The sequence below is a fragment of the Thalassophryne amazonica genome, chromosome 2 (assembly GCF_902500255.1).
Source record: "Thalassophryne amazonica chromosome 2, fThaAma1.1, whole genome shotgun sequence".
NCBI lineage: Eukaryota > Metazoa > Chordata > Actinopteri > Batrachoidiformes > Batrachoididae > Thalassophryne > Thalassophryne amazonica.
Window position 1 is genome coordinate 96,749,853 of NC_047104.1, and position 22,173 is coordinate 96,772,025.

General features: G+C 40.3%; 1 protein-coding gene across 3 annotated transcripts in view; it reads right to left on the minus strand.

The window, feature by feature from the left end:
- myo1ea (myosin IEa) overlaps positions 1–20,145 on the minus strand; it is a 161,161-nt gene extending 141,016 nt beyond the window's left edge. For 2 of the 3 annotated variants that reach the window (XM_034190198.1, XM_034190184.1), the window contains exon 1: positions 19,922–20,144. In XM_034190198.1, coding sequence (XP_034046089.1) covers positions 19,922–19,924 — 3 coding nt within the window. In that variant the 5' untranslated portion in view covers positions 19,925–20,144. Of the gene's footprint in view, positions 1–19,921 lie in introns of all 3 variants that reach the window. The other variant, XM_034190192.1, reaches the window with a different exon arrangement.
- Positions 20,146–22,173: the final 2,028 nt, after the last annotated feature.

Genomic DNA, 22,173 nt, shown 5'->3' on the forward strand with positions numbered 1-22,173 from the left:
TATTATATATATATATATATATATATATACTATATATTATATATATATATATATACACACACACACACACACACACACACACACACACACACACACACACAGTGAGAGGAAAATAAGTATTTGAACACCCTGCTTTTTTGCAAGTTCTCCCACTTAGAAATCATGGAGGGGTCTGAAATTTTCATCTTAGGTGCATGTCCACTGTGAGAGACATAATCAAAAAAAAAAAAAAAAAAAAAATCTGGAACTCACAATGCAGGATTTTTTAATAATTTATTTGTATGTTACTGCTGCAAATAAGTATTTGAACACCTACCAACCAGCAAGAATTCTGTGTCACAGAGACCTGTTAATTTTTCTTTAAGAAGCCCTCTTATTCTGCACGGTTTACTTGTATTAATTGCACCTGTTTGAACTTGTTATCTGTATAAAAGACACCTGTTCACACACTCAATCAATCACACTCCAACCTGTCCACCATAGCCAAGACCAAAGAGCTGTCTAAGGACACCAGGGACAAAACTGTAGACCTGCACAAGGCTGGGATGGACTACAGGACAACAGGCAAGCAGCTTGGTAGAAGACAACAACTGTTATGATTATTTATTAGAAAGTGGAAGAAACACAAGATGACTGTCAATCTCCCTCGGTCTGGGATTCCATGCAAGATCTCACTTTGTGGGGTAAGGATGATTCCGAGAAAATCCTGCAGGGCAGCAAGGTCCCCCTGCTCAAGCCAGCACATGTCCAGGCCCGTTTGAAGTTCACCAGTGACCATCTGGATGATCCAGAGGAGGCATGGGAGAAGGTCATGTGGTCAAATGTGGCCAGAATATAGCTTTTTGGAATCAACTCCACTTACCATGTTTAGAGGATGAGAACAACCCCAAGAAAACCATCCCAACCGTGAAGCATGGGGGTGGAAACATCATACTCTGAGGGTGCTCTTCTGCAAAGGGGACAGGACGACTGCACCGTATTGAAGGGAGGATGAATGGGGTCATGTATTGCAAGATTTTGGCAAAGAACCTCCTTCCCTCAGTAAGAGCATTGAAGATGGGTCATGGCTGGGTCTTCAAGCATGACAATGACCCCAAACACACAGCCAGGGCAACTAAGAAGGGGCCGAACAAACTCCTCATGCCGACTTCTTCTGAAAGTTCTCTGTTCTCTGACGACTTACTGGGTCAACAGAGCCTGAAATGTGGAAGTTTTCAACTTGAAACGGCGAGACGCTGCTGCCTCGAAGCACAGATCGCCATCAGGCGCCGTGGGCCGTCCTTTCAGTGACACTACCAGACCAAAATCTCTCATCAGCCGTTAAAATTTTTACCGAAAACCAGCTGAATTTATCGAATGGTGTCCACTCAGTTGTGCCTTACAGTTTTGAAAAACTTTGATCAAACAAAGCAGCAGTCTCTGAGCCATTCCTAAACAATGGAAAAAAAATAAATAAATTGACGAGAGGGTGGGTGACTCCTCACTCAAAGACTGCCCACAGGCGAATGACGTAACCGACAGGCGTGAAAAAACTCTTGCATGCCCACGAGGGTTCAAGCATGTCTGATGTAATCACACGTGATTCAAATCCATATGGTTTTTGAAAAAAATAATAAGGTCGGATACTTTTCTAATAGACCTCGTATATGTATGTATGTGTGTGTGTATTAATATGGATTCATATTAATGTTTCATAGTAACCACAGATGTATCTTTAACAATTCCTTGAAATAAGCATTCGAAATGAGTTTGAGTTTTAAAGGACACCCAAGGTCAAAGCTCATGTGACAAATTTCAAAGGTCATCTAACCAACAGAAGGGTGAAATATGACCTCATATTTGTTTCAAAATAGCCATTCTGAATATCTCCCATGCCAAAATTTTGACCTTGGTCTGTGACCTTGACAAATTCACAAATTTTTCTCAAAAATAAAAATACTTTTCTACTGTTCTTCATTAATCCTCAATTATTCCACAATGTTTTGTCTTAATGTGATCAAAACTCTTCCAGTTAATCTAGCCTCTTATGAAGTGTTTTATAATAAAGTAGAAAATTTTAATTCACTCTATATGTTAAATGTCTCTGAGAAAGGTTTTGGTAGGAATACACAACTGCAAACTGACATGGAACCAAATTTCCAGCAGGTGACTCAGGCTCCAGACTTTGAAAAAAGCTGACGTGTGACAACAGGAGGCAGACAGCTGGAGCACAGCTGCAAGTATTTCACCTTACTCCCTGTCCAGAATAAAGGAGGTCATATATCAAAATAAATTGCTTTCAAGGTCTTTGCTTTCAACAGAACTATACAGTAAGGTTATGATAACATTTACAAGAAAGCTTTTTTAAGTTCCTTTTTTATTGTTTACTTGAAGGAGTTATACAACCTCAAATCAGAAAAAGGTGTGATGTATGGAAAATGAAATAAAAAAAACACTGTTGTAATTCTTACATTTACTTTGAGTTTTATATGATTGAGATTGCATGAACCCAACATACTGTCATGTTTTGTTTTGTTTTTTGTGGTCAACTTCATTTCATCTGTTTGTACAGTATACAGACATTCCTGCATTTTGGACCTGCAACACATTCCAAAGAAAGTTAGGATGAGGGGAATTTATGGCTAGTAATGAAGTAAAATAATAATGTTATTTCAAACAGGTGATGTCAACAGATGATTGCAGTCATGATTTGGTAAAACAAATAAAAATAAATAATAAATTCCATGTGCACACCAAATTTCATAATTTTCTCACCAATTTTTGAGTTAAATGTTACTATATGCACCAAATATTCTTTTGGTTCTGAGTTCCACATTATATTCCGGATCACCTCCAAAATCACCTCCAAAATCAAATTACTTATTATCTGCAACATTATCTATCTTTTCACCAAATTTCATTGAAATCAGCAGATTATCTTTTGAGTTATCCTGCTAACAGACAAACACACGCTGATGAAAACATGACCTTCTTGGGAGAGATAAACTAAATTTTCAGGACTCAGACATAATCTGTTTATATACCTGTTGCTGTAAAGTGGTTAGCTTGTGCAGAATCTGTTTTTTTAAATAACTCAAAGTTACATATGACTTAATTAAACATCCACAAAGTTCAATATATTTTTGAATGTACATGGAGAAGTTTTCCTGGTATCAGGAAAATTTAGGCATAAATAGACTCATTTAGACCTCTGCAACACGTGTAACAAAAGTGTATGTCTTGCCTCAAAGACACACTCATGCCTCGTAGAGCTGGTACAGATCTACATGGTCAGGGAAATGGCATGTAGGAGCACATTCTATGGATCCCCAGAGTGGCCATATATATATATATATATATATATATGCAGGCCACATTTTATACCGTATCAAACACACATTATATGCAATTTGTGCACAAAGTTTGATTAATTTGCTCCCATTCTTTGAATAATTCATTCACACCGGATAAATGAATGTATAGACACCAGTTTTACTGCAGCCAAGCCAACTGCCATTTCAACTTTCTTCCGTGTGTCCTCATATATTTACAGTATGGGTGCTGTAACATATTCCTGATAGGGGCCATTTGAGCCTTAAATTAACAACTGTTAACAACTATTATTATTTTTTATTATTAATTACTTTATTAATCTGCCTTTATTGTGTAATAACAAGAAAATTGTACCATTACTCTTTAATATACAGTAAAACTTGCCTAAACTGTCATCGCATAAACCAGATATTTGCACTCACCAGACAAAAGCAAAAGTCCCAATGCAGTTGTATGGTTTTCCATGTCTGTATATACCGGATTTTTGTATAACAGATTTTTACTTACATCGGACAAAACGTCCCACCGCACAGTAATGTATTTCCATTAAAAACCCCTCACATGTACCGGACAGAGCAATCTAGATGTGCCCGGTAACAGACGTATAAAATGAAGTTCACTATACTGACACTCAACAATTTGAGGAAAGTGGGTACTGTATTTCCTTGATTAAAAGACCAGTCATTTGTTTTTTCAAACCGTGCTCAGACACGGGACCTAAACAAGGAGGGCGTAAGTCAAGGCTGGTGATTATTAAAAAAAATGCTGCTTGCTGCCTGCGCTGTAATATGGCATTAGGTTTCACACACATCCCTAGGTGTTACGACCCAAACCACTTTAGATCAGACCCCTCTGTGTGGCTGAGAACCCTCTCCAGAGCCTGATGTGCAACTGCTAAATGATGGAGACCGCTAGGGCTGTGATTTGTCACTTTTACATTTTCACTTCTTTCTCTCCCATCATATTTTAAAGTTTTTGTAGTGCGCACACTGATTACATTTCGATCATGGATCAAATACATTTCGCAGAAAAGTCCACAAACTTCACAACACAGAGTAGGAAAAAGATTCTCAAATGACCTGCAATTCATGGGGGAAATTGTATGTTCCGAATCATTGATTTGGAGGTTGATGATTGTATAAAGAAGTGGAGCTCGTTGAGGGACAAATTAATCCAGAAAAGGCCACTGATCCTGCTGTAAATTGCATAAAGATGATACAGAGAACTTTAAAAGGGTTACTCGCATGTTACCGTCATTGCATGGCCACAGAGTTACAGAGCTGAAGAAGCAAAAATCAGGCTTTAGGATTTTAAGGTACCACTCTGCAGCTGACTTAGACAAAAGAGTGATTCAACCAGATGTAATCTTTTAATGCACACAATGCCTGGCACCTATTTAAGGCAGGCGTTTATTTTTTTCAGACGAGGATTTGACCTGGTCATTAAATGAGGTAGGCCCTTATTCAAGGTCAGGCGTTTAATCAAGGAAATATGAAAGCCAAATTGGTGCTGGGGATTCCCCGTAGATCGTTCAGTGCCTCCTGGCAGTAACTAATCCATTACATGTATATAGCACGGATTTTGACCATTCTATACATATAATGGATTTTGTCTGTTATATACATATAATGGATTTCAATTATACCGGACAAAATTCACTGGTCCACCTGAATACCTCTTTGCACCATGGTATATTTTTGTTTCACACTGGGTGTGTAACTGTTCAGTTAAACATTTTAATCAATTTTTACAAACACTGATCTTGAAAAATTAGTCTTACATAACAATGACATGAATTTTCATGCAGATTTAAACTATGATCTAGATCTGTCTCAGTGGAAATTATATATTCATACAGAGGTGATGTTAATGAAGTTGCTGAATCGTCTCACACACAGGCCTTCAAACATGGAACTAAATTCCTAATGAAAAATTCCACAATTGTTTGGCCTTGGCAGAGATATGTGTTCTCCGAGTTCCGCTGTCTCTTTGTGACTGTGACAGAACAAATGGCTCAGCCATACATACAGAAGCAAACTTTACAGGATCCTTGGTCACAGGGACAAGACACACTCAAAAGACACACTCAAGAGTCACAAGGAGACAAAACCACTACATTCACCGCAACACATCCACAGTTTAACATGTCAGAGATACAGGGACCCTAGAGGTCTTGATGTCATCACATCTCACTGATGAAACATGAACGTAAGAAACATCTCTCTACTTTGGATGAAACATCCATAAAGTCATAGGATTCATTTGGAGCAAGAGTCAGAAACCATCACTGCTACAAACTAGTTTCTAAAGTAAACTACAACTAGGAAGTACCCCACTAGTTGACGAATGACATTCAATAGTTGATCAATCCCTAGTACAGTCTGCATGACATTCACCATAGTGCAAGACAGACAGTACAAGACACTACCTGTCTTGTAAAAGACAGGTCACAAATAGCCGTTTTACCGGCTCCGCTAACGCGTCGTTGGTCCGCAAATCATGAGAATGGGTTATTCCTACTACCGGCAATGTGAACCAAGCTCCTGCTGCAGTCGTACAGGGACTGGATAGGCCTTAGCAAAGGACCCCGGACCCCATACTCCCGGAGCACTCCCCACAGGGTGCCCCGAGGGACACGGTCGAATGCCTTCTCCAGATCCACAAAACACATGTGGACTGGTTGGGCGAACTCCCATGAACCCTCGAGCACCCAATGGAGCGTGTAGAGCTGGTCCAGTGTGCTGCGACCAGGACGAAAACCACACTGCTCATCCTGAATCCAAGGTTCGACTATCGGTCGAATTCTCCTCTCCAGTACTCTGGAATAGACCTTACCAGGGAGGCTGAGGAGTGTGATCCCCCTATAGTTGGAACACACCCTCTGGTCCCCCTTCTTAAACAGAGGGACCACCACCCCGGTCTGCCAATCCAGAGGCACTGTCCCTGATCAATCAATCAATCAATCAATTTTTTTATATAGCGCCAAATCACAACAAACAGTTGCCCCAAGGCGCTTTATATTGTAAGGCAAGGCCATACAATAATTATGTAAAACCCCAACGGTCAAAACGACCCCCTGTGAGCAAGCACTTGGCTACAGTGGGAAGGAAAAACTCCCTTTTAACAGGAAGAAACCTCCAGCAGAACCAGGCTCAGGGAGGGGCAGTCTTCTGCTGGGACTGGTTGGGGCTGAGGGAGAGAACCAGGAAAAAGACATGCTGTGGAGGGGAGCAGAGATCGATCACTAATGATTAAATGCAGAGTGGTGCATACAGAGCAAAAAGAGAAAGAAACAGTGCATCATGGGAACCCCCCAGCAGTCTACGTCTATAGCAGCATAACTAAGGGATGGTTCAGGGTCACCTGATCCAGCCCTAACTATAAGCTTTAGCAAAAAGGAAAGTTTTAAGCCTAATCTTAAAAGTAGAGAGGGTGTCTGTCTCCCTGATCTGAATTGGGAGCTGGTTCCACAGGAGAGGAGCCTGAAAGCTGAAGGCTCTGCCTCCCATTCTACTCTTACAAACCCTAGGAACTACAAGTAAGCCTGCAGTCTGAGAGCGAAGCGCTCTATTGGGGTGATATGGTACTACGAGGTCCCTAAGATAAGATGGGACCTGATTATTCAAAACCTTATAAGTAAGAAGAAGAATTTTAAATTCTATTCTAGAATTAACAGGAAGTCAATGAAGAGAGGCCAACACGGGTGAGATATGCTCTCTCCTGCTAGTCCCCGTCAGTACTCTAGCTGCAGCATTCTGAACCAACTGAAGGCTTTTTAGGGAACTTTTAGGACAACCTGATAATAATGAATTACAATAGTCCAGCCTAGAGGAAATAAATGCATGAATTAGTTTTTCAGCATCACTCTGAGACAAGACCTTTCTGATTTTAGAGATATTGCGTAAATGCAAAAAGGCAGTCCTACATATTTGTTTAATATGCGCTTTGAATGACATATCCTGATCAAAAATGACTCCAAGATTTCTCACAGTATTACTAGAGATCAGGGAAATGCCATCCAGAGTAACGATCTGGTTAGACACCATGCTTCTAAGATTTGTGGGGCCAAGTACAATAACTTCAGTTTTATCTGAGTTTAAAAGCAGGAAATTAGAGGTCATCCATGTCTTTATGTCTGTAAGACAATCCTGCAGTTTAGCTAATTGGTGTGTATCCTCTGGCTTCATGGATAGATAAAGCTGGGTATCATCTGCGTAACAATGAAAATTTAAGCAATGCTGTCTAATAATACTGCCTAAGGGAAGCATGTATAAAGTGAATAAAATTGGTCCTAGCACAGAACCTTGTGGAACTCCATAATTAACTTTAGTCTGTGAAGAAGATTCCCCATTTACATGAACAAATTGTAATCTATTAGACAAATATGATTCAAACCACCGCAGCGCAGTGCCTTTAATACCTCAGGCACTGTCCCTGATCACCACGCGATGATGCAGAGGCGTGTCAGCCAAGACAGTCCCACAACATCCAGAGACTTAAGGTACTCAGGACGGCTTTCATCCACCCCAGGAGCCTTGCCACCGAGGAGCTTTCCAACCACCTCGGTGACTTCTGCCTGGGTAATGGATGAGTCCGCCTCTGGGTCCCCAGTCTCTGCCTCCTCTTCGGAAGACGTGACGATGGGATTGAGGAGATCCTCGAAGTACTCCTTCCACCGCCCAACAACATCCCCAGTCAGAGTCAGAACCGGTAACCTTTGTCACCGGTTCTGTTCATTATTTTTATGGACAGAATTTCTAGGCGCAGCCAGGATGTAGAGGGGGTCTGGTTTGGGAACCACAGAATTTCGTCTCTGCTGTTTGTGGACGAAGTGGTTCTGTTGGCTTCGTCAAATCAGGACCTTCAGTGTTCACTGGGGTGGTTTGCAGCCGAGTGTGAGGCATCCGGGATGAAAATCAGCACCTCCAAATCCAAGGCCATGGTTCTCGACCGGAAAAAGGTGCTTTGCCCTCTTCAGGTCGGTGGAGTGTCCTTGCCTCAAGTGGAGGAGGTTAAGTATTTCGGGGTCTTATTCACGAGTGAGGGACGGATGGAGCGTGAGATCGATAGTGATGCGGTCGCTGTATCGGACCGTCGTGGTGAAGAGAGAGCTGAGTAGGGGGGCAAAGCTCTTGATTTACCGATCGATCTACGTTCCGATCCTCACCTATGGTCATGAGATTTGGCTCATGACCGAAAGAACGAGATCGCGGGTACAAGCGGCCGAGATGAGTTTCCTCCGCAGGGTGGCTGGGCGCTCCCTTATAGATAGGGTGAGGAGCTCGGTCACTCGGGAGGAGCTCGGAGTTGAGCCGCTGCTCCTCCATGTCGAAAGGAGTCAGTTGAGGTGGCTCAGGCATCTTTTCCGGATGCCCCCTGGACGCCTCGCTGGAGAGGTGTTCCGGGCATGTCCCATTGGGAGGAGGCCCCGGGGAAGACCCAGGACACGCTGGAATGATTACATCTCTCGGCTGGCTTGGGAACGCCTTGGGGTTATCAAACCCTTTTTCCTCCACTGAGAAGAAAAAAATACATCAGGAAGAAGGCTGTGAACAGGACGCTCACCCAGTTATAGAATGCTTTTGCAGAATTATACATACATAATGTCTGGTAGTCCATGCAATCAAAGGCTGTCACTATCACACGCACGCCCGCTTGCATGACAAAATATATAATGTCCAGTAGTCCACGCGATCAAAGAGTTGCCGTTGTCAAGCACAGATGGCGTGCAACGTTCTCCCGTGTACCGTTGTCCTCCTTAGCTGAATCCCCCCTCTGTGCTCGCGGACTGACCATGCATGCACGCATGTCACGGCCGCCAGTGGCATGAAACTTTTTTCTGTTGTGGTCCTGATATACAAAAAAAAATAAAATAAAATAAAATAAAAAATAAATAAAACTGCTGACCACACAAACACATGGGTCAGCAGTTAAGCGTGTCCAGAAGCAACGTCTCCCTCCGATCATCTCCACTATTATGGCATGCACTCACGGTAGTTTCCAATCACTCAAAACATAGTTTTATTCATTGTTAACCCTTCACAAAGTTCCCTACGATTCTTGCATGTTATAGTTCGTGGCAACTACAATCAGGGGGCTTCGTGACAACTTTTCGAATACCTAGTGAGGTGCTTTGTTGCCTTGCGAACATCGAACTGTTCAAAATTCAGCCGACACATGAGTGACACCTACCGACTCGTGGGGTTGGCAGTAGTCCACGACAGTCTCATGATTTCTCTCATAAATGCCAGTCACAAGCAGTTGCCGCCTAGTGAGATAGGACCCTTACATATGCCTTATGAATCAAAACACTGTGATATGACTTCATCCCCTTGTGTTGTGTTATGTTTCAATACTAGAGGGGGAAAATCAACTGGAATGTTTCATTTTTTCTGTTTCATTTGCTTTGAAACAGGGCAGCACAGTGCCTTAGTGGTTAGCACTGTTGCCTCACAGCAAGAAGGTTGTGGAATCGCTTCCTGCTCTTTCTGTGTGTAGTCTGATCTAAACATGTTAAAGGACTTTTTAGTCTCTGAACATGATTTCTTGGTGGGGAAGGAATTTCTGGGAAGTCACTATTGTTTGCCATCTCACATCTGCTGTGTAGGTCATCACTAATGTCTTTATAAATGTGGGGAATGGGAATGGTTTTACAGTCCGGGACTTGCACGCATTAAACATGTATGTGTAGCTCGTCCACATTTATGAAACCAAGCAACTGAAAAGCTTTGATTACAAAACACGCAGAGGGAGGACTGCTTCAATAACTGCTTCTTCACAGAATGCCATTACATCTTTACATAGAATGCTATATGAATGTTTAAAATGTAAAATGTAGCACATTTAACACAAGAAAACAGATCAAACCTCACCCCAAGTCTCCCATGTGCCTTCTAGCAAACTAGTTGAAAATGAATGCCTTATTTTAAAGAAAACCCTTTTCTGGGTCAGGCCTAGAAACATGCAATGGTGCCAAATGTCACTGCAATCACCACACTATGGAACCACCTTGGATCCTGGACAGTAACCATCTATATGTCACAGACAAGTGAAACCTGGGCATTCCCATAGCCTTCTCCAGCCATTGGGTTCCTCAGCACTGAGGTACCTGCCACATGGCCAAAATGTTGTTGCTAACATTCTCTTACAATGCAAGTGACACTCCTCAACTGAGTCTCCCTAAGTAACAGCTTCTTTGGCAACTTCTTTATTCCAGCAATTCATTTGCAATTATTTCTGAAAGTATTTTTAATTCATTGCTTAAAAACAGGGGTGTTGATAAATTCTTTTAGGAAGTCACCTGGTTTTAATCAGAAAAATGTGACTAACTTGTGTGATAATACAGAGAAGAATTATACAGAGCCCTGAAAGTGTCATCGCAAAATGTTGTGCATGTGCAGAGAATGTGCGCACATTTTATTATACAGTGCGCTCGTTTTATGATATTGTGCGCACGTTTTATGATACTGTGTGCATGTATTAAGTATCCTTTGAGTAAAACAAGGGCACAATCTACTTAAACGTGGCCACAATTTGTAAAACATGCACTCAATATTGTCTTGACACATAAATGTTGGCTATTAGCCAACATACCAGGAGACAGTGTCATACATTTCCCCATTAGAAATGGATCTGGTCAGGGTATATCATCATGGTTTGGGCGCACAAGGACATACAGAGAACTCCAGCTGCCCAGCATGGCATCATCTGGAGTTTAAGTACACTCAACAAAAATATAAACGCAACACTTTTGGTTTTGCTCCCATTTTGTATGAGATGAACTCAAAGATCTAAAACTTTTTCCACATACACAATATCACCATTTCCCTCAAATATTTTTCACAAACCAGTCTAAATCTGTGATAGTGAGCACTTCTCCTTGCGCACGAATTATCACGGCCATTAAAACATGCGCATGAATGATCACGGCCAGGAAAACCTGCGCACATTTTATTAATTTGTGGGCTCAATTAAAGGAAAACGTGTGCAAATTATCATGGTCAGAAAAAAAAAAAAAAAAAAAATCACTTTAAGTGACCTCTCCCCAGTTCTGTAGAATTAATCTATAAAATGAAATGTTTCTGTGTAGGCTCTCAGTTGTCCAGGTGGTTTCCATAGTAGAGAAGCTTGAATCTTCGACTGGACTGGGTTGCTTGACGTGAGGACGTTTCGCTTCAAATCACAGAAGCTTCCTCAGCTAAAATTCTTGCTCTGGTAGTCTGACTTCTGTCTTGACTCTTGTAGAGAAGAATAAACCAGAAGCCAACAAAAGCTGGAGTTTTTTAACCTAACCAGACCCCACCTACCGAGAGGCTGACTGCTATAGGCTAGTGACTAAACAATAGCTCTAATTAGCACCTATTGTGCTCTAGTTAGCACTCTCCTAATGACAGGACGGAAGCCTCCCCTGATGGCTCCCTTGACGACTCTCTCCAGATGACGTGAATGACTCATTATCATAAACAAAAGACTGAAACTGCTTTGACCTGAGTACCACATTGTAAACAGGGGACAAAGCGTGTCTGAAACCCGCTCCGCGGTTAAGGCTGGGTTTCAACTGTTTTACAAAGAATGCTTCCTTGACACCTCTCTCAAACCATTTCTTCTCTCTGGCTAAGATTTTAACTTCCTTGTCCTCAAACGTGTGGTTAGTGTCTTTCAGGTGGAGATGAACTGCAGACTGAGGTCCACTGGCGACCTCTTTGCGGTGCTGGTATAGCCTTTGAAGCGAAACGTCCTCACGTCAAGCTCCCAGTCCAGTCGAAGATTCAAGCTTCTCTACTATAAAATGAAACTTTTTAAGATGTCATCAGAGCCCGAGCTTCAACACAACACTGCAAAATGTTAAAACTCTGTTGTACCTTTCAATGAAGTAAATTATTGTCCGTATCGTCAGCACTGACAAACTGCCTCACATCATCGCCTACATTTTGTCACTCCAGATGGCAGCAATGACAGTTTTGCTACTGCAAACATGCAGCATACTGTTGAGTGTATTGCTAAGCCACATGATTTCAGATTATTGTAGCGCGGTAAAGAGATTCTGTGTAGACAGCTAGAATAGGCCAACTTCACACAGATCCCAGGCCAGGTTCAAACATACAAACTTCTAATATGGTCAGCTCTGGTAAATAACACCAGTGAGTAAATGTTTAACTCCAAGACTAATAATATAACACTATAAGAGTTAAAATCACCTCTGAAATATTTATCTCTGGTTTCTTAACATTAACACTATTGAGGTTTGACACCAAGTATGCTTAAATTAACACCAGTGTCATGATTTGCCCTGGATCTGGGCTCATATTGTTTTGTCTTTTTGTTTCCCTGTAAGCCATTTGTCTTTGATTTTCTGTGTATCATTATCTTAGTCACTGGTTTTGTTTATCTGGTCATTATATTTTAAGTTAAGTCTCATCTTTGTTTGGTTCAGGTTATCTCTTTTCTGTGCGTAATACTTTTGTCACTGGTTTTATTCTCTGCTTATTTATTTTCCGTGTAGCCACTTGTTAAGTCCCGTTCTAGTTTGGTTCTGCCTTTATTTTCATGCTGATCACTTTTCAGTTCTCTTGTTTCATGTTATTCTCATGTTCTCATGTTTCATGTCTCTTGTTCTTGTTATTTTCATGTTGATATTTTATTTCGTCTTTGATATTTTCTTCTTTGGTTTAGGCATTTTATTTTGATCACAGTTGGTTTGGGGTGGATTTTCAGTCACTTTGTTGAGTCTGCTTCTGTTAATCACACTCCCATCTGCCACACCTTTGTCTCACCTGACCACACCCCCTTCCTGAACTTTCCCCATACCTGTTTCACTTTCACGCCCTGATTGCCCTGCCTGGAATTTAAGCCTCACTGTCCCTCATGTTCTCGCCAGTTCGTTGTGATACTCTTGTCCACATTTCAGCCGTTTTGTTCTTGCTCTGTTTTGCCCTGCCCATGTTTTGACCATGTTCTGTTTTTGACGTTGCCCTTGCCTCATCCCATGACCTTTGTCTCCATGTGTATTGAACCATGCTTGTTTTTGACCTCGCCTCAGCCTGACACCTGCCAGTACCGTCGCCTCTCTGACTGTCCACCTCTGTACCGAATTCAGCCTGTTTTTTGGTGATAAAGTCTTTTTTACTCTCACGCCTGTGTCTGTGAGAGTTTTGCATTTGTGTCCGTCCACCTTCTGTGCCACGCCTCTTTGGACCCTGACAACCAGAACCTAAACACACTTTACACTAAAATACCTTACACCATAAATTTAAGACAGTAGTTAATTTTCTGTGTGATTCACCTGTCCATCCTGTTTTACAAGTGCAGCACGCCTATGAGGCTCGCATCACAAACAGTGAAGGAGTGTAAACACATGCAGTGCTGTCACTTAATCAAAGACGGCGGCAATGAGTTCTCTAGGTCTCAAGCTGTGTTTGTCCTATGTTGAGAGGAAAGACCCGAATTCCTGAGTAAATCAGTGCAAAAGTAATGGGTTTGCAAATGGAGCACCAGCTTAAAAAAAAAAAAAACAAGAGTGACTCAGTGTGCACCTCCAAGAAGGAGCAACTAATGCAAAACATCTGCTTTCATACTGTTGAGCATCTGGTAGAGAAATAATCGGTCATTCATGCCATTCCAGACAGTAAGAATATCTATTTTTCTCTGTGTTAATAACAGAGCTCTGATTTCAGCAGGAGCCAGAAACATATGAGCCGTGAACTGCTACACCTGCCAAACCCTGTCCTTCACCTTACGTAATAAACTTTACATTTTCCAGAGGAAGCCTAACCAAACTCTAGTTAGTTGTTTTCCCTACTGCTGTTAATGAAGTTACATCTCACATGGCAACAAAGGGCTTGCTGGCTCCACTTGACTCTGTATGTCATTGAGTTCAGCAGTTAAGGATAAAGATTGTGCATTTTGTGACAAAAGCATGAAATTTGGTATATAGCCATTTTTCGATATGGCAAATGCAATAAAAGCAGTTGAGTGGAACACACTGAAATCCAAGATGGCAGTCAAAATGGCTGCCAATTATAGAAAAAAAAAACTCATATTACTGCAGTAATTTTCTTGGTATAACAACAAAAAATTACACACAGACATTTAATGACATAAGGAATTCAGCTAGATAAGATGTACTTTAACTTTTCTAATTCATCATGCCCAAATTCAAATATGGCAGCCGATGATGGCACATTTGTATAGAAGACATTCATGGCAACTCCTATAAAAATTACAGTACAAACATCTCTAAATACAAGAAACTCAAAGAAAGCAGGTGCTACAGCATAAATGTTATGAATTAAAGTCAAGCAAGCGCTATACCATCACTGCTATGAATAACAGTCAAATTCAAGATTAGACCAAACATTGTTGCCATAGCCAGAATATCCCATAAAGTATATAACAACAGAAATATGAAAGCATTCTTGACCAATGACCAATAATGAGTTTAAACCACGGGAGATCACTTATATCTAGTTTCTGAAACACACCAAATGTAGTAATTTGATTATGAAGATGATACCCAAAATGGCTTCCAGCTTATCCATTCAGAATACATGAATACAACTATGAAACGTGCAACCAGGTACATAACATCACAAACATGAAATTCATATACACAGAGCTACTGTCTAGAAGACAACACTGGTACACCAAACAATATGTACATGAACATGGTAAGTCAGATGCAGTTAAATCATCCACAAGCACCACGGCAGACACACAAATCCATGCACTGGCTTTGTGTTTTCACTGGACTTGAGTCTGGTTCATCTTCCTTAAGTTTCCGTTATCTTGCCTTTGCACTTTCAAGCATGGTAGAACTACATTTTAGGTAACATGACTTATGCCAAACTGCAGTGTTTTTCTTGAAGAATTCTGCAATTTCATCTTCATTGTTCAAACATGAACAGTCCATCTTGACAGGAATCCTGTCTCCAAATCTCCTGAACTCATTTAGATTTTTTGCCACATTTCCATATCCAGACATTGACACTGTGGTATTCTTCAGTGAGTTGGTCAACTTCTCATCAGTCTCTTCCTGGCATAGGGTGCACAGATTGTAAAGCAACTATGTAGAATACTCCTATGTCTAAAATGATTACAAAACACTGCAGATGACAATAATTATAAACTACCTTAACCTGTACTACTACTAACAAAATCTGTGGTGAACACAAGGAATTATAAATATGCTCAATGAACAGTAGAAAACGCAATGCGGAACTTAACTAAGAATATAACAGCAATACACTCACAGTAGCCAATGTAAACTGACACAATTTCTGTAGAGAATTAAAATATTTTTAGGAGGGAAAATGCTAAAATGTATCTATATAAAACAGTCAGTCTATATTTGAACTTCAAATATAATACTTAACAATGCTAAATATTACTATACTAATGAGAATCACATGGTCTTTGGTGACGGACCAATTTTAATATGTTTGCAACACTTGACCTGACTTATTACAGCACAAAACTTACATATACATACACACTGCCCTAAATAATAACTATTAAATTAAAATCACAAGTTTGGTAGATTTCAAGACAATCAATCACATTAATTCAGTCATTAATTCAGTAAAACAGTCTTCCTGTGACCGTGAGGCAGTCTGAGTCTGTGAACATTTTTAAGTCAAGACTCAAAACCTATTTTTATTCTCTTTCTTATGGATAGTTTTTATTTTTATTTGTTTTATTCTTTTACTTCTGTTTTTATTTATGTATTTGAATTTTTTATTCATTTTTAATTATTTATTCAATTTTATGTTGACTTGTTTTATGTATGGCACCTTGAGACGGCTTTTGCTGTGATTTAGTGCATTATAAGCTAATTAAATTAAATTAATTAATTCATACAAATACACAGCAATTGTTATTTTAATATGTGGAAAGCCTGCAGGACCAGAGATCAAACTATTCACAATAGAACACCTGGAATCGAGGTCAATAGGTCACAAAAACCTGGAAGAAATGAAAATGGATAAATAATACTCACCACCCCGTGACTATTATACCACATCTATATTATAATAGCCAAGTGGCCTCTGTGTGCGTGGATATGTAAAGTGACGTGTCATTGTTGAAAACCTGACACTTTCATTGACTTCATGCAAGTCTGTCAAAGCAACAAGACGGCCTGACTGAGTCCAGTGGTGCCAACCAATTCTTTTTTATAGTACAAAAAGAGAGACAAGAAAAACCTAACTCACAGTGTTAAATCAATTTGAAAGTTTGATTCTTCACTTGACAAAGCTGAATGGGGAATTGGAATGTCTGGGTTTCAGATTATCTTTGGTCAAGACTAAGATCCAGGCTTTCACTGACTTCCTGGACTTGGCCTTCAGAGGTGCATCTGTATGTGATAATAGTATAAAACGTGTAGACATATTCACTAATATCAGCAGGTTATACCATTCATGTCTCTGGGTCCTCAGCCTTTAAAATCCAGAGACACCTGGGAAGAGCTCATACAGTCAGCTTGCTGGACAGAGGTGCAGAAAAATGAAGGTCCAAGTCTTAGGTCCTGGTACTCCCTTTTTACTCTGTATGGTTGTGAGACTTTGACACTAAGCTGTTACCTGAGGCAATGCCTTTGATACTAAAACTCTGGAATGACTTTGTGTTAAGCAAGCGGTTGGTTAGGGAGATTCAAATGAGATGTATCAGTGGCATTGTGAGGAAACTACAGCTATGACATTTTGGTCATGTGCCTCAGTGTTTTGGACCCCTATGTCTAGAGAAGACCAAAGGGACACCCATGTTTAACCTGACTGCAGCAGATACACTGTTACTTTCAAGAGGAATGGATGTACAAGGAGTCTGCTTGGTGAGTTGCCATCCGAGACCCAAGGCAGTTCCATGGTGTGGTGGATGCGTCAGTACTCGTCACCACTACCTGATTCTGATGAGGAACCGACTCAAAACTGAATCAACTCCCACAATTTTTTTTCCTGATTTCTTATAGTGTTTCTTAAAACCAGAAAGTTGCCATTTGAAATGACTTTAGTTTTGTGTCATGTCTGTGATCTGCTTTATTTCTACAAAATTAAACAACTGAATGAACATCCTCTGAGGCCGGTGATTCCATAATTTTTGCCAGGGGTTGTAGGATGACAGTTGGTCCTTGGTTACTTCTTACTTCTCTCTGTATGTATGTATTGTACTACAAATGTGGAATCTGAAGATTTCCAAGTGTTTGAAGGGGTTGTATTCAAAGTCCTGTAAATTGCACTTTTAAAATAAGAGAAACAATTTTTAATAAAACAGACTATATTTCATTTAGCATTCTCAACAAAATGTTCATTCAAAGTGATTCAATATAAATGTAAAATAGAACATGCACACAGACATGCGATCACATAAACTCTGCCCTCCTCTGTTGATTGGCAGAGGTAATAAACTCAGAGCACTCAGAGCGTTTACTTATCTACTGAAGTATAATAATTAAGGAAGTGACTGTTATTTACTGACTGTAGATCTATTTCTTAAAGCACAACAATATTAACATCATCTAAATTTATTTCACTGCAATAAATACAGATCAATGAAACCAGTTAAATCTGTACACTATTCTAGTTTTTCATTGTTTGACAATTCTTATGTATAACTGAGAGGTTTACCAGAGATCAGCATCTTAGTTTGTGGTAAAGTGATTGGAAAATGCTGCATCTCATGATAATTATTAAGCAGCAAAAATGGCCCCAGAATCCACAATTGGATCACAATTCACACCCAAATCTAATGGGCTGTACCCGTTTACAATTCTCATTATTCTGCCAAGTTTTTGGATATCACTACACTGAAAAAAAGAGAATAGCTGAACCAACTTTAAAAAAAAAACAAAAAAAACATTACAACTGGTAAAACCTGAATGAAGTTGCCTGAACTTACGTTTGTAAGTTAGATCAACTCTAACTTACAAATGTAAGTTAGAGTTGATCTAATAAAGTTGTCTGAACTTACGTTTGTAAGTTTCTAACTTACAAATATAAGTTCAAACAACTTCTCACCCGCTTTGCGCTACCGTATCCAGGAATAAGCACCAGCACCAGTGGACCTGAGGGCCTCAACAGGACTTACGTTCCTTCTTAATTACAGTTCATGAGCAGCAGCTCTATCATGTACATTCCACATTTTGAAGTCTGCCCTTTTGGTTTTCCCAAGGGTAAACAAACCTACAGGTTTCATGCACCACGTAAAAGGCAGAATGCTCACAGGTTTCACTCATGGCTATCTGTGAAAATGTGAAATAGTGAAAAATACTTCAAGCACAGAGACATCATTCAGCGATTATTGCTTTATTCTGTGAAAGGTTGTTTTCTGATGTAGAAAATGTATTTATTTTTGCAGAGAAGGATGTGTACAAGCAATATATCACAACACACAGACTGCCACAAATGGATACTCTTTAACAATGCACTGTAAACCTATGAGGCTGCACAACCTCAGCTCGAGGTGTGTCAACTGCAGGGACTGTAACCAGGAAAAACCTGTCTCCAAACAATGCACACAAACAGGCATGTGCAAACAACAGGCTGCACACATACTCCACTTACATGCCACCTGACGCAAGCTGTCTGTCTGCTTTTCCAAGACCAACCGGTTTTTTTTTAAAAAGTGCTACACATAATTAATGATTAATGGCACAACATTCTTTCTGGGACCTCTTCAGACTTTCAGCAGGTGTATTATTTGTCTCTCTGCTTTCACTCTTGCTCATGACTGCCATAATAAAAACAGAAAAGGAAACGAAGGAGATACAGATAGCACTGAAACTACACACTGTTAAATCGATGAGCTAACTGACAGAAATATAATAACACTGGCCTTAGTGGCCAACAGGGCCCATAGCAACAAGGCTTCACAAGCAACCTGATTGGTCTGTCTTTATTTTAATGTTGTGGTCACTGTGCATGTTAAAAGATGTCAACATGACCCAAAACAGGTGGTTCACTGGTCGTCCTCTCTATCTATCAAAACCCAAAATTTCAGAGCTGAATATGCAGTAGTTTTTACAGAGTTGCTTATGGAAACGTTGCAGAAGCACTGACTGAGTGACTGAGTCACTGACTCCATTAATCCATGTGCTTGCTCAGCTAATCACAGTAACATTGCTCACACATATTGATAATCAATAACTAGTCAATTTTCTAAAAGGGTGCATTAAAAACATTTTGTAAACTGAGTATATTTCTGCGGAAGTTATTTCCTGCCCTTTGTTAAACTGCCTGCTTTAAAAATGTCAGAATCTCTACTATTTTTATTTGAATTTGTTTTTATTTAAATTGATATAAAAAGGAGATAAGAGCTAAAACATATTTAAAGCTGGATCCAGTCGATGCTTACATGTATCCCAGGCAAAATAATTTAAATGATTAGTTTTCTATCGATGAAAAAAGGTTGAACTGTTTCTACTGGAAATAGTTTCCAGTTCCACAGACATTCTAAATAAAAAAAAGATGGCAAACTCTGAAACTTGAAACATTTTCATGGAAAAACAGCAATTATACTTCAAAGACTACAAGGATCATAAACAGTCAGTATTTTTTGGATGAGATAAAATTAATATGGCGTCATAATAACATCATAAGTCATAGTAAACGTCACTCACCATCCTCCGTCTTCAACAGAAGACCTGAAGCGTTCTTTCTGCTCTTTCGACTGATCCAGTACTTGTCCGCGTCTCAGGGAAACAAAAACTCAGTCTGGCTGGTGTGAAGGTGAAGCCAGAGGACAAAGTCCAGGTGTGGAATATGTTCTGGACAGTCTGGATGCTCCTCCTCAGCGGTCTGCTCCGTCCATCGCTGTGAGTGACGGCAGGAGTTCACTGACAGCAGCGGAGCCACCGACGGCTCCGAAACACAGCAGCGCGGAAACACAGCGCGTCCAATCACAGACCGGCAAGCGCCCGGACACAATTAATATTCATGAGGCAGCAGGCCACTACGCATGCGCAGTCACATGGACTGTGCAAAAGTTTTACACGCATTCAATGAAGCATTTTAATTACATATTTGTCTGTTTGTTTTTATAATTTTATTGCTGAGTTATCACTGACAACTGTGTTTTCATTTACTTGACTGGACAATAACGACGACAACAAATTATTTTCAAATCAAATTATCATGTTGTGATTTGGCGATACATAAATGAACTGAATATACAATATACTCATATATTAAAATGTATAATATATTAAATGTTAAATGAGGATTTAAAAGTAAAGACTTCGACACACATATGGATGTAGTTTTAAATTTAATCAACTGTTCACTTTTTCCAAGTCCATCTATTATTCACCAAATAGTTCTGAACTCTGTCCTATATTTATTAATTATTATGGTGGATTTAGTACAGACAGACAGGTGAAAAACAATGACATGACCTCTGTCCTCCTCTGGGAGTTAGTAATACTCAAAATAAGATTACTGAGCCCAAGACCCCACTTGGAAAATGAAATTAAAACCTCTTTTGAAGCACGTCTAGCCTTTAACTGTATTCATTCAAAGCTGTAACTTTGGGGAAAACATCAACATCAGCTTTCTGATTGGCTGATGTTGATGTTTTACTCAAAGTGACGTAACATCCAATGACAAGACTCTCTTTACCTGTCCAATAGGCTGCTTGTATTTAGCAGACACACGTGTGTGTGTGTGTGTGTGTGTGAGAGTGTGTGTGTGTGTGTGTGAGAGTGAGAGAGAGAGAGAGAAAGAGAGAGATTTGTGGGAATAGCACCCCCTGCTGGATATTAAAGCTACAAAGTTTTTTTAAGCACGAAACTGGATGTAATCATTATGATGTACTTGTAATGTACAGACTATGCGACAGTTTTAATAAAGTGTTGTATTCTTGTTATAGTTGCGCTCACAAAAATTACAGTCACAGTACAAACCGTGGTCACATGCTGCCACAAAACAACTTTTTATGGGGATTTAAAGACTGGGAAATGTCTGCAACACAATGCAGAGAAAAAGGATGAAGGGTAATCTAGGGGAGAAGTTAAAGGTGTTATGCATGAATGTACAAGACTGGAATTAACAGGCACTTAGTCGTGCAGAATGGAAACACTCCATTAGGGAAGGATGCAGTATGTTTGAGGATGAGCCTATCAAGCATCCACAGATCAAACAAGGACTTCGGAAAGGGTGTCACCTGGACTTGCCAGCTGACATGCCAGCCTGGACCCAAACTGTGGAATAAGTTACCCCAACTCAGTTTCACTTTCTTTTATTTATATAGCGCCAAATCACAACAACACTGCCTCAAGGTACTTCGCATGAGTAAAATCTAACCTTACCAACTCCTTTGGGTAAGCCCACAGGCAACATTGGCAATGGGAAAACTCAGTGGCATTTTTGAGGAAGAAACCTGAAGCAGACCAGACTCAGAGAGGCGACCCACTGCTTGGGCCATTCTAACAGCTACAAAGTTTACAAAAGATGAAAAATAAATAAATAAAATCAGAGAGTCAGTTATTAATACCCCCCTTTACACAGGGAGAGGGTCCATTCCACGGTCCTTGTGCAGTTATGAAATTGCACCAAACACCACATGTCACTGTAAGCTGCCACAGCTGCCTCTAGAACCTTATAAAGCCCATTTGGTATTGTATACCTGGAAGACATCCTTATGGCCAGTTCCTCCCAAACGGAACATTTGTCCCAGTTGTGGATACTGTTTGAATGCCTCAGCCTACATGGGCTGATCATCAACCTACGTGCCAGTTGGTTTGACCACCATCGACTTCCTGGGACACAGAGTCACAAAGGATGCCACTGTGCCACTTCCACCTAAGGTGGATGCAGTTTTAACTTTTCCACAGCCGGTCACAGTGTGGGCCCTGCAGGAATTTTTGTGACAAGT